Here is a 13,874-nt window from a genome sequence, read left to right as displayed (position 1 = left end):
TGGCCTCAGTGCTCTGAAGACTCTGAAGCTGAAGATGAATAAGAAAATTTCATACAACCAGCCACTCATCCATACATTCACTGAGACACCTAATCACTCACTTATACAGTCAGTCACGGACCCACTTAGTCATCCAAACTATTACTCATAACCCTCCGAATCACCAATACTCCTAGGTATATATTTAACACTCATACACTTTTTTAAAAACACTCACAGTCACTGGATGATGTCATCACTGATGTCATCTGTGATGTCATTTGAGATGTCATCAGTGATGTCACTGAGTGATGTAATATGTGAGCTCATAAGCTTAGCTTTGCGGGGGCACAAGTTATAGTTGTTAATTCAAGTAACTATAATGGCTGAATTTCTCTGGTTTTGTAAGAGTGAAATGTCAGTCTAACTATAACTTCCCTGTAACCTTTGTGTTTTTTAGTGAATTTCTATGTTTTTTAAGTTCTATTTGCTAACTATAATGTCCCTGTAAACTTTTTTTGTGAATTTCTAAGATTATTTAAATGCTAATTCCTAACTATAACGTTTGTGTAACCTTTGTTTTTTTTGAGTGAATTTCGAAGGTTTTTTAACGAGCAGTTGTGTTTGCAGAGTGGTGGAGAAGGGGGGCTGCGCCATCGATCAGCTCTCAGGAATTCCGCTGTGTAGTGCTAACAGGAGGTACCAGGAAGGCTTCTTGACCCCAAGGTCCATCTGGAGCCAAAGGGACTTTATCCCCCAACTAGTAGTGCGCCAGGAGGCACTTTGACAGAGTGGTGGAGAAAGGGGGCGTGGTTTCGGACAACTTCTTAGCAATCCTGCTGTGTGGCTTACTAGAGGTAACAGGAGGGGTCAAGGGCATCCTTAGGGGCCAGCTACCCCTCCTATTACCTCCAGCATGTTCCACACGGCAGGATTGCTGAGTTCTGATAGCAGGCCATGCCCCCTTTCTTCACCACTCTGCTAACTCGCCACCTGGCATGCTCTTGGTTGGGGTATGAAGTCCCTTTCGCTGCTGAGAGTTCTTAGGGGCCAGCTAGCCCACCTGTTACCTCCAGTAAGCTCCACAGAGTGGTATTGCTGAGAGATTGTCGCAGGCCGCACCCCTTTCGACACCACTCTGCAAATGCACCTCCAGGCGGCCGAGCGGCTCCAGTCTCGGGCCATTTTCGGCCCCGGGGACACCATCCCCCGGGGTCTGGCCATTTCATTTTTCGTATTTTTAACATGGGGGCGCGCAACTCCCCTTCTGAGGCCAATTTTGGCCCATGGACCCCATGCCCGGGGCCTGGCCATAACTTTTTTTTAAAATGGGTATGGGGGCCAGCGCGGCTGACCTACCAGGGCCAAAATGATCCCGGGGACCCCCTTCCTCGGGGCATGGCTACATCGTTCAGGACCGCGGGAGGAGCCTCAAGCCCCCCACAGTCCCTGCCGGCTCCCCGCCTCCTGCGGGAGCCAGCATCGCTTTTGGGCAGGGGTAGTTGCAAACATGCAGCTCCCCCTGCCTAAAAGCAATACTGCTCCACTTCATGAAAACAAGAGCATTTTTCATGTCTCGCTTCCATGAACCAAAGCAGTGTTTGCTACGGCTTGGCGAGAGCTGCGTGTTGTAAATAAGTTAGGTAGGCAGCAGGACACGCCTTCAGGTAATTAAGATGTATTTATTAAGTTAGACTGTGCTCCTGGGAAACCATAGCAAACTGCAATGTCCCGGAGGGGGGCACCCCAGGACATTGCTGGAGCTGGCCCTAGGGGGTGGTGGTCCCCATGGCAATGGAGAGCTGCTGGAGGGGGGGGAGCCAAACGGCCCTCCTCCCATCCACTGTGTAGCCCCAGAGAGATGGTGGTCCCTGGGACGGGGGTCCGCAAAAGACCCCCGTCTTTACCTAATTTGTGCCCTGTGGAGGTACTGGTCTCAGGGGCTGTGGGGGGCTGCGTTGCCTCCTCATTACAATACATTAGCCCTGGGAAGGTGACTTCTGATTGCCCCCAGGACTTGGGCCACCCGGGGGCCTAATTAAATGAAGCGTGGGAGACTGTGCTTCAATTTTTTTTTTTCGGCGGGATTCGCGGATCCACTGCAATTTCCTGCTGAAAGTTTTTAAAAACAGGCCCAGGGGTTCAGACAGTTTCTACCCTGCCCCCTTTTCATGTTTTTTCAAATGTTTTCTTGTGAATCGGTTCAACCAAGTCACAAGATGGCTGCCAACACTTCCTGGTTTGAAGTGTTGGCAGCCAACCAGATTTCAGGCATGAGATCGGCAGGGTTAGTGGATCCAATGTGGCCACAGTTGTATATCTGAAATAGCTTTACATTTCTCAGAAACTACTTAACGGATTTACGGCATTTAACAAAAAGAGTGCTTTCTGAACCAAGAGCTACATTTTAGTCAAATTTGGTGTAATTCCTTTCAGTCTAAAGGTTCCTATGGAAATTAACATAGAGAAAAGGCATTTTGGGCCCCACCATTTTTCTTGGCCCCGTCTTGATGACTCATCCTTAAACTTTTAACCCAGCAGCCAAAGTTAGTGGCATATTAGTTTTGAAAAAACGCTTTTCCTATAGAAACGAGGTCCTAACTATAACTACCTACTGGTGATCACCAGTAGATAATATATGTGTGTGTGTGTGTATATATATATATATATATATATATATATATATGAAAACTCAGCTCCTCCTCGGCTCTCACAGCTTTTCAAGCCGCAGCAGCGCACGCTTGCAGACGAGGGAGACGGACCACAAAAGTCAGCAAAGATGGAATTTTATTTGCAACCTCTACAGAGACCATATATATATATATATATATATATATTATATTTAATTTTGTCGTGCAATATCCAGTTCTCCTCACGCGGACAGGAAATAAGGACTCGCACTCCAGGGTAAAATCAATTATTTTTACAGGTAACGCGTTTCGATCAAACAATCTTCTTCACAAGCCAACATTTCACCACTAGTGACTACCATTTTAAAGTGTATTTACAAGACATAAAAGAAGGACCATTGTGAAGTACAAACATGGAAAAAATACTATCCTTGTAGTTTCTAGGTTTGTAGTGCAAAAGACAGACTTACTGCCGGCTTGGGGTTACATAGCTCAACAATGAAAAAATGGATGAATAAACACAAGATTATCTGTACAATGTTAACACATAATTCGCATTGATTGCGAGAGAAGTATTCCACCATTAAATTTCGTCATAGTGGGCAACCTTAAGAAACTATTCCGCTTTTACTGAGATTTGCAGTGATGCATGACAGTTGCCTTAGGCTTCTCTATAGCACATTTTAAGACTGGGTCTCAGTCACAACCAGTAGGCGATCCCCCATTGCAAGGTCACAGTCTTATTCTTTTTATTATTCACTTCCAAAAAGATGCGTAGTAATGGCCAAGTGGCCTTTTTGAGTTCAGGGTGACCCTCCGCCTAAATCTCACAGCAATTTCCAACAACAACACAAATTCGGTCCCAACAAGTATATACATAAAAAGAAAAGAAAAGCGTCATCCCACAGGGACTCTCGTGCATCCCTAAACATTGTCTCTTGCTAGAGAAAAACTGTGCTCTAAAGTTCAGTGAAGGGATTCGCATTGGGGTTGGTGGGAGAGGGGGGAAGGTATGGGGAGGGACAAGTGCCTGTCGTGTGGGGTGTGGTGGAGGTGAAAGGAAATTAAAGTAACAAGGAAAAATGAAAAAGAGAAAAAGATTAAAAATGCAGGCTGGACGGACCTTCAGGCAATGCTGTCATTGACGGGGTTTGTGGCTGTGGGCCAAAATAGGACTATGGAAAGTTATCTAGAAAGTCCATGTCACCCCAGAGTGGGGGGAACAGAGCAAGCTATGCTTCCTGTGACGTTTTCCAACCTGCTAATACTGTGTCAAGGTGGAGAGCCCTCCCCGAGCCACAGTATACACAGAGGAATCATGTATCACCATGAAAGCAGAAGGACAATAATCTGGTGATGTACTCATCCTATGTGGACAAAAAGTTCCTAATTCTCGTTCCGACCGGAGGGGTTCTTAGTGTCACGGAGTATGATATTCTTCGACTCCAGTACTCTCAGTTGTTTTTCGCGGTTGCCCCCTCTAGGACTTGCTGCCATCCTGTCTAAACCAAAGAAAGACAGACTGTTAGTGTTTTTGTCATGGTATTTCAGCCAGTGTTTTGCAGTAGAATAACTTAAATCACTGTCTCCCCAAGTACCTTCAGGGATTTATCCAGATCTGATTTGCTGCCACCTCATATCATGCATATGTCATCGATATATCGGGTCCAGAACACAATGTGTCTAGTCAGGTATACATTCACGTCACTCCACATCACTTGTTCCTCCCACCACCCCAATACCATACAGGCATAGCTTGGTGCGAAGCAACTTCCCATCACGGTACCAATCACTTGTTTGTGCCACCTGTCCTCAAAAAGGAAAAAATTCACAGAGAGTCAACATTTAAATTAACATGCACGTTTGTTCATACAGAAAGACAGATCTATCTCTGAAGTAGTGCCTGCAGGCATTGATGCCATCCTCGTGTTTTATACATGTGTACAGAAACACTATGTCTATTGTCACCAACCAAAAATCTTCTTGCCATGTGATCCCCTCGATCTTGTTGATGAAGTCAGTGCTGTCTCTAAAATATGAAGGGGAGGCTAAGAACATATGGGAAAAGGAAAGAATCTTGGAAGATAGATGTATTCTCTAGTAGACTCCCAATGGCAGATACTATGGGGCTTCCAGGTGGGTTAGTTTTGTCCTTACGTATTTTAGGCAGCATGTAAAAACATGCTGCAGTGGGATGTTTCTTATGAAGGAACCTGTACTCTTTCTCCCCCAGTAGTTCCTGCTGCCTCCAGTGGTCAATTGTACTGTAGAAGGAGATAGTGCACTCTTACTGGATCGCTCATAGTTACCTGAGAGAGTAACTTGTCTCATAGCCTCTTTTTTGTATAGCTTGACATCCCACAGGACCACGTTCCCACCCTTGTCTGATGGTTTAATGACAAAGCTGGGGTCACTGTTGAGTGTCCCTAGAACTATTCTTTGTTCAGGAGTCAGGTTGTGTGCATGCTTATTTTTGCTTTTGTTCCAAATTCTCATAAGGTCTTGTATTACTACCTCATGGAATGTGTCCAGCTTGTCGTGTGGTAAGTTAGGGTTAAAAGTGGACCTAGGTCTGAAATTTGTTGGTGCTGAGCCCCTGGTCTCTAAGCCCATCCGTCTAGGAGATCACGTTTGCCTGACCACTCACTCAATTCTCCTCCCAACTCTGCCAGGCATGCCAGGCCTTCGACATCCTTTAAGCATAAAAGCTCTGATATTTGTTCATCTCCCTTCGCACCTCCAGCCCCAACTCCTGTGGCTCATTTCTCTTTGTTTGATACCAGACATGACATATTTTAGTGGGATCATAATGGAGATGGCAATCTCAGGGTGCCTGGGTTCCAGCCCATGTTATCCTATGGCCCCCTGATCACTTATAGATTGCCTTAATGGAAAGATGCTACTATAGGGACCTATAAGCTTGCACTTATATGTCTATACTTTTAGTATAATGCACCATGTGTCCTGGGCTCAGGAGACCAACATTATGGGTGACTGGCATATAATAACAATAGTGCTTTAACCTTGCCACACATGGTGTGGTCAAAGTTGAGTTTAAGCAGTTTGCACTGCTTATGCAGGCTGCAATTGAAGGACTGCTGTCATCTATTTATTTCTAAGTACAGTAGCATGTCCCATCTGGGAGACGTCCCCTAGTCACAGCTCATACGACCCCTACAGGGTGTTCTCAATTATTGATGAATTCCAATTAATCACAATGTTTGTTTAGTTCGTATTCATTTATTTTTCTTATTTTCAAGAATTTCTAATTCATTTTCAATTTCAAACGAATTAAATTAATTAGCATCCTTATAACATATCCAAAATCCAATGCATTTCGGCTGCTATCGAGCCTTCATCTGGGATATATGTATAAGTAAGAAGCAGTAACGTATCAAGTATCCGTAGCTCAAGTGTAAAGCTAAACTGAGTGTGCTAGTGGGACTATTACTTGATCTATTTATTTCTGTCACTCAGGGTGGCACAATCAGTTCTTCAGGCCCTGGTGACCCTTTTAACTCCCATGCCCTGCGGACCACTGGTATGCAGACATGAACATTCCCGAGGGCCCCCCTAAATCGTAAATCGTAAATCATACGTTCTTATATAGCGCCTTTTCACCGTAAGGTCTCAAGGCGCTTGCTTTGGGAACCCGTCCTGGCCTTTCCCTGCGAGATTACCCCTACTGGGCATCCCCAAGGTGAAGACTAGGCATCCCATCGTGGTGGGGCCGTAGTGGAGATTAAGCAAGCTATTGCCCAGAGTTGCAGAGTGTGAACCCACGATTCAAGTAGGCACCGAGGCGAGAATTATCGAGTGTGTGGACATTTTGAGCTCAAGACCCTGCCGCGTCGGGGATTGAACCCTGGTCCCGGGTCTGACCTCTGCATCAGGGACTGCCTCCTCTAACCGGTGAGCCACACTTCTCCCCTGCACTTAGGAGATTTGCCAGGTCATGCCAGGCACCTTCAGCTGCAGTTCCTTCATGAGGTACCAGGGCTCTTCCTCAGGGGAACTCTCCCCCTGGTCCTGTGAGCTCTTTGAAGCTGACTTATTGGGATTTTTGACCTTTCTGTTGTTTTAAGGTCATTATTTCAGGCTCCAAATTCCCATGACTTCCCTGTTGTGCTGCGTGTGCTCTTGTGGTCACACACACACCCACTCAGGTAGGCCCAGCATTTCTGCATGAGCCTTCCTTTCAACTTCAGCCCAAGCAGAAGTTTTCAGATCTTTTCCCAACAGACACTCCACTGGGATGGCGGGGGACACAACCACCTTCTTTGGGCCAATAGGCCCTCCCCAATCTAAGCTTACCAAGGCCATTGGATGGAGCTTAGTCTCATTATCAGCATTTGTTACCTGGTGACTAACACCAGGTATCATTTGGTCTGAAGAAACCTGTCTAGCTGCCGCCACCATATTGACACTGGCACCTGTATCCCTCAGAGCCTCTACTTCAGTCCCATTGATTTTTGGCCTTTATCTATACTTCGCCATGCTTGGAGGTAAGGCAGCCAGATCTTCAACATCCACCCCACCCAGGGAAACTAAAGTAGCTTCGGTGTAACCTCCGTCCTCTCCAGAGTACACTTCTATCCCCACTCCTATGCTAGCCAATTCCTTGGATTGTCCACCTCTGGGGGACATTTTGGAACATGCTGCATTTCCTTTCTGATGTCCTGGAGGACAACAGTCTTGACACACCCTGAAACCTTTGCAGGGTCCTAATTCTCAACTTGATAACCAGGCATGTCCCTACATCTAGGATTTAAGGGTCACCCCTGGCACCAGAACCTCAGTTCTGATTCAAATTGAAACAGAGGACAAAGAAGAGACCTGAGTCTGCAACTACAGGCCCTGCACAAAACACAGATGCGATACCTGTGGCATCTACCCTTCAACTGCACACCTGCAACTCATCCTAGTTATTGGAGTTACCGATTCACATGTGTCAGTTTCGGGGAGAGAGACACATAACCATCAACACTGTGGCACAACGTTTGGGGTTCACCATACAAGAAGGGATCTGTCCTGCAGAGGGCTACAACCATATTGTACAGCACGTGACTCTTGAGATAAATGAATCCAAGTTCATTTAGCCATGCTTTCTAAGTCCTGTTATAAATAGTTCACAACTGTATTGTACCAAGCAGGTTCTTTCTATTTACATCCCACACAGGGACAAGCATTTGTTGCCAACAATTCTAGTTTCCCACCAGTGGTTATTGGGCAAATACTGCCATTAACATCCATTTATATAAGCTTTTACCTCTGTCTGGATGTGGTATGGAAAATACACACAGTTTGATACATAACATACAACTCCAGGGTACTGCATAATGCACCTTCCCTGCCAGAGTACCTGTGGTCTGACCAGCCTCCAGGTGAATTCCCCATCCAACTCAGTATAGGGTTGAAAGGTCCAGGACCACTAGCAGGTCAGTCCCCCCCCCCACCTAGCCTCGTGCCTGCCAAGATCATTACCCCGACAAGAGGTCAAAAACAGCCAGTCAGTTGAATTTCTGGGGTAGCCCCGTCCTCTTCTGCTCAAATTGAAATTTTTGCCTCTTGCTCCAGGAGTGGGTGGGTGTCTGTCTGCCTGTGATGTGGCCCCTGCCACAGGTCCGCAGCCTCTGGAGATGTTGACTGACACCGTGGTCAAGGTGCTAAAGAGTGTGCTCTCTGGGCCTGCAGTTCTTAAGGCCCTGCTGTCTTCTCATCCCTAGATGATGTCACAACCCCTTGCAAGAAGCTGCCAGAGACCCCCCGTATAACCTCATGCTCGTGACACGACTAATGGCGGCTCTCTGTAATGTGCAGGGTATGTCAGCTCAGTCCCCGCAGCTGTATTGGCGAAGTCTACCTCTTCCTTTATGCAGGCGAGGCAAATGCAATGTTTTGCTCCTAAACTTTGGAATGACCTCACGACCACCTTTCATACTGGAAGTTTTTTTAAACATTTTTTAACTAGCTCCTTCTGCTTATTTCCTCTCTTTTTAAGTGCAGTGTCATTCGCTTGATACATAAATCCATGCAATTAGATGATTTCCACAGTTCAGAGATCATGGGGCCAATGACTGGGCCTACTAATTTAATGATTTTCATTGGGCACAAATATCAAGAGAGCCCAGGTTTGACAGAATTTTCTTTTTAGTAAGATTGAATTTATTAAATATGGGAATAAAAACTGTCACTGGAGAGTTTTCTGTGGTAACTGGAAAAGCCTCAGGAAAAGCTTGATTAGGTTCTGTAGAAGAAAAATCAAAGCTCACATGCAGAACTCTGTTATGTCATATAAGAAAACAACGAACTTTTCGCAAATTTTCTTCACGCGTGATACTTTAAATTACGCTTTCCAGATTAGTGAGTGCATTTAAAATTTTGAAAAATTCCCTCGAAATGTTCACTGAAAAACAATCTCCCCCCCTATGTACCTGCAGGTGTCTAGTTTTTCCTGGATTAGCTATTACACGGGAAACTTCGCCCGGCCCGGACACAGAAAGGATTGACAGATTGATAGCTCTTTCTCGATTCTGTGGGTGGTGGTGTATGGCCGTTCTTAGTTGGTGGAGCAATTTGTCTGGGTAATTCCGATAACAAACGAGACTCCTCCATGCTAACTAGTTACGCGACCCACAGCAAGTTCTTTGAGCCTTGAAAAAGCCCTGCGGGCAAAACGCGCGTCGGCTGCTGCTGTTTCTTCGCTTATTTTGGAAATAAAGTCAAAAGACCTGATTTGGGAGTGTGGTTGAGGTACTTCTTGAAGCCTTGTCCAAAGGACATTGGATTAAGGACACATTGGAAATATACCATGAGGGAGAATTTCCTCTGTTTCTTGCTATTGGATCATAGATAAAGTGACTGAGTGTGCTTTGGTGTATTGTGATTAACTAGCTATTACACCTACATACATCAGTGTAAGTCCATCTCTGCCTCTCTGATCCTGGCCCCGAGTCACAAAGGTATAGTTAAGTTGAACACACCTGTACAAATCGCTTGACTAACAGGCGTAAATTCACTTAAGTCACACAGTAATTGCAACTTTGTAAGGACTAATTTGCATATAGCCAGGTTCTGAGCTGGGATGGTGCAGTGAGCTAAAAAACGGTGATGGATTAAAACCATGATCTCTTGACTTGGTAAGAGTATTCTGCATCATTCAGAAACTCTGTCCATCACCACCCCCCTTTTCCAAAATCAACTTTGTAAGGACTTACACCAGCATAATATTACAGCTGAATGGTGTAATGTTACCTTCCGGTGAATGCATTATTTCTAGGAGAGGAGTTTGGACTTCCAGGGCAAAAAGTGTATTCTAATACTTCTTGACAACACATTACCATCGTTGCAACAGAGATTTTCTCCTGTTAAGAACAGGAGTAAATATGTTTCCAGATTGGGAATGTGAACTGAGCTCTACCAAAATTGGTGGGGTGTAGGCGAAGGCTTTTCTCCACTGGGAACACAAATGGAGAAACAGAGAAATTAAAATGGAATCTCTGTAAACTGCACAAATTTCAATTTATTTTCGCACACTAAATCGTACAGTTTGCAGAATTCAACGTGAAAGATTGATTTACGCACATGCACATTGATAAAATCTTTCAAAAGCTTCCCGAAATTGAAACAAAATTAACAATGCACCCAAGCAAGGGAGGAAATCTTTGTAGGTAATTATTTGCTAACACTCAAAGGTAAGTGTTGCTTGTATTGTCTATCCTTCCTTCTGATTCCTTCTCTCCTCTCTCTCTTTCTCATCTCCTACTTCTCACTAACCCATCGCCATTGTTTCTGTTTATCACCATTCTCACTTGTAAACATTACACCTTCTCTCTCTCTTTCCCTACTCCTTTCTCGTATCCCTCCTATTGTATCCCTCCTTCTTACCTTTCTGCTTATGTATCCACCACTTGCAGGCACACTGAATGCCCTGAATAGGGCTGAGACTGATGTCCGAGCCATTGCTGAAAAACTCCGATTGGACCGCTTTATCTCCCCCCTAAGCACGGCCCTGTCGAAGGGTGAAGTTCAATGCACCAAGTATGGGGAGGAAGTGAAACGCTATGACTACTACAGGTGAGAGAGGGGGGACCGGGGAGCGAGCAGGGAGGGACCGGGATAGAAGAAAGAAGTGGAAGGGAATCAGAAAGGGTGAGGGGGGAAGATTGAGATCAGGGTTGGCTTTAGCCCCCTCCTGCCCACATGGACTTCCTTCTCCATGGATTCCCTCACTACCACCTTCCAACAGTGCCCTCTCTCCGTAGTCCCTCTCTCACACACATTCCATTTGTTTTATAGCGCTACTCATAACAGTACCACAAAATTGAAAAGGAGCTTACAGTTATAGACAATTCTTCAGTCAAGTACAGTCAGTATCATAAATCCATAAGATCCACAAATATTATTGAGCACGAAGTCTTGGAGTATCTTTTCCCAGTTTTTCTTTATTTGTTGCAATAATTGACATGCGTACATCAGCCCAGCCAACGCGTTTCATCCAACATGGACTTCCTTAGGGCTGTAAAAACTATTTAATAAATATTGTTTAGCTTTCCTCTATATCCCAAAGATTTTTTTCCCTGTATTTTTTTCTTTAAGTAATTTAAGACTATAAATCAGATAGACATGCTGAAACTTGTCACATAAACACATGCACAAACATGTTATCAAATACCACTTCTTTGTGTATGACCCCCCCTGCCTGTATACATTCTAGCCCAAATATCTTGGTGTCATTGCTCATTGGAGAGGCAGATGACTCTATATTTCCAAAAGTATCAAGGTCTTCATTTATTATAGGGATCTATGCCTTATCGTCTGATCTATAATACAATTTTTTTTTATTATGGCAAAACCTATTACTTAATGTCCATACTCAGGTAAGATCATGTAGAACAAGTTACTCAAACATTAAGGGCTGCAGTGGAAAAGAACAAGGTAAAAGTTTTCTTGAATCCAATCACAGAAGCAAAACGCCAAGCGTTTACAAAGAAAACAATTGTATCATCAAATTACAGAGAAGTGCTAATAAATAAAAACCTGTCAAAGGCTACAGGACGGGTCAAGAGTGTAACCGCCACTAAAAAACAAGCCCTCAAGGTCCACCCAGCTCACCTGCCATGTTCCACGTTCTGGTTCAAATCCCGATCTGTCTATCCGAGTAAACCTATCCCATTACAGATCAAATATTTAAGTGCAGTCCCAACCAATGGTCAATCGTTATACAAAACAAATACCAAAGTATATTTCTCAACAAACAATATTGTCATTTCACCTTGTCGAAGGTGTATGAACCAATGAGCAAGCCTCATAGAAAGTTGTGTCCTAAAAAACAGACTGTCTTCTCCCTGGTCCGCATGATAATTGGGCCAATCAAATGGCTCTATCGCTCTGTTCTTCTGGACAAATGAAGAAGCAATCGGCTTGGTCGCCAAGAATTTCAAGAAAAGGCTTCCTCTCAGGTCCACGTCTGAGTTACACCAATCAGAGCGCAGCATTTGTATTTCATTGCGTGAATGTATAACAATAGGAAATAGCATGGAAGTCAAGCCGTTCCGTGACACAAAATAGAATCAGCATTCAATGCCCATGTCGCAATAGCCGGTCATTTATGTTTGGCGCAATTCTAAAAATCAGCTGATCTCCTCTTTATAAAACAGAAGGTACAAGGATCGCCTCAATGTAACCAAAGAAAAAGTTAAATAGCCCAAAAGCCCAGATGCCAAACTAAACTAATGCTAATCTAAACGGAATAGATACAAGCACACGTTAAGTGTCAGGTATTATCAGTAAGTGATCCAGGTCACTAAATATACTGCGAATACCCTCAACCATTCAAATATATCTGGAAGACCACAAAATGAACAATCCTATAGGTATCCCATAGAAAATACCTGAAAACAATAATCATGCCATACGAACATGCGTAAGTGTCCGATATTATCAGTGAGTGATGCAAGTCACTAGATTTGCCGTAATTCCCTTAAGTCATTTGAATATATCTTGAAAAGCAGACTATGAACAATCCTATAGGTATCACAATAGTAAATTCCTGGAAATATTAATCATACCATAATTTTAACGATCGTGTCCCAATTGAGAGGATAATACAAGTTCAAAAATGCGGGAGAACAAAACTCAATGGTAGGATAAAAGCTCTAATCGGAGGTGGGATTAGAGTCAACCCCATTCAGGTTGTCATATAGAACATTGTTCATATTACAATCAATGAAGTGAGGCATATTAAGACATTTTATTCCTAAAAAGAGCAAGAAGATAATGCATTACATAAATTGTTGGTATTCATTATTGGGCATTATAACAGCAAAGATAACCATCTACAAGCTAAATGCATATCATTCATCAATGTGCTCATGATTACACAAACAATACTTTGTATATGTACCGTGATCCCGATGTTCCCTGGAATTCTTTGAGTTATAGGAAGAAGTGTAACTCACTTTTTCAAATGTAACCCCATATGCACTGTTCTTAATCTACTAATCCATTTGGCTTCATTCTGCCTCAATCACAATTCCCTATCTCCTCCCCTGGGATCCTTCTCTATTCTCTGTATTCCATCAAATTCAAAATCCATCCTATTGGGATGGCATTTTAACATATGTTGAACTTGTGGTGATTTGTCGTCTTTGTTATTAACTCCTCTCCTATGTTCCTGTAGTCTCAATTTTAGCGCCCTTTTAATGCTGCCCACATACATTTTGCCACAGTTGCAGTTTATGACGTAAATCGCAAAAATACTATTGTAGTTAATAAACTGATCGATTCAATATTTCTGTTGTGTATTGTATTGAATAAGTTTATTACAACCATTATCACATACAATACACCTACCACATGTATCGAAGCCTGTAGGTTGAGAAAGCCAGGTGGAACCAGCAAGTGTACTCTTAGGTGGTTTCAAATACTTTCTCATTATTCTTTATTGGATCATGGGGCCTCTCTTGTATGTAACCAGGGGTTTACCTGTGACCACATTAATACGCCTTTAAGTAAATTCCATTTTTTTGGTAAGATTTTGTAAATCTGATGAAGATATTGGTTGTTAGTTGTGACCAAAGCCACTCTTTATGTGGGTTTATTTTTGGGTTTCTGTTTCATGGTGTCTGTTCGTTTAATCTGAGAGATCCTTTCCTTTGCCTTTTCCTAGATGGTTTCAAGGTATGCACGATCACACAACCTCTGTTTCAGATCCTATAAACATTCGAGAAAGCCCTCTTCCATGCTATAGTTTCTTCTTAGCAG

The 13,874-nt window shown here is 43.6% G+C and overlaps 1 protein-coding gene and 1 long non-coding RNA gene across 3 annotated transcripts in view; one reads left to right on the top strand and one right to left on the bottom strand.

The window, feature by feature from the left end:
- Positions 1-13,874, top strand: part of PROM2 (prominin 2) — a 464,577-nt gene that overhangs the window by 316,901 nt on the left and 133,802 nt on the right. For both annotated transcript variants that reach the window (XM_078667029.1, XM_078667028.1), the window contains exon 10: positions 10,526-10,685. In XM_078667029.1, the coding sequence (XP_078523155.1) occupies positions 10,526-10,685 (160 nt within the window). The remainder of the gene's footprint in view (positions 1-10,525; positions 10,686-13,874) is intronic.
- LOC144792146 (uncharacterized) overlaps positions 2,889-13,874 on the bottom strand; it is a 98,674-nt gene continuing 87,688 nt past the window's right edge. The window contains exon 4 of the long non-coding RNA XR_013602513.1: positions 2,889-4,111. This is a non-coding gene — a long non-coding RNA (uncharacterized LOC144792146). The remainder of the gene's footprint in view (positions 4,112-13,874) is intronic.

This window comes from Lissotriton helveticus, chromosome 11 (genome assembly GCF_964261635.1).
Source record: "Lissotriton helveticus chromosome 11, aLisHel1.1, whole genome shotgun sequence".
In the NCBI taxonomy this organism is placed as follows: Eukaryota; Metazoa; Chordata; class Amphibia; order Caudata; family Salamandridae; genus Lissotriton; species Lissotriton helveticus.
This window is presented reverse-complemented; position numbering and strand designations above follow the sequence as displayed.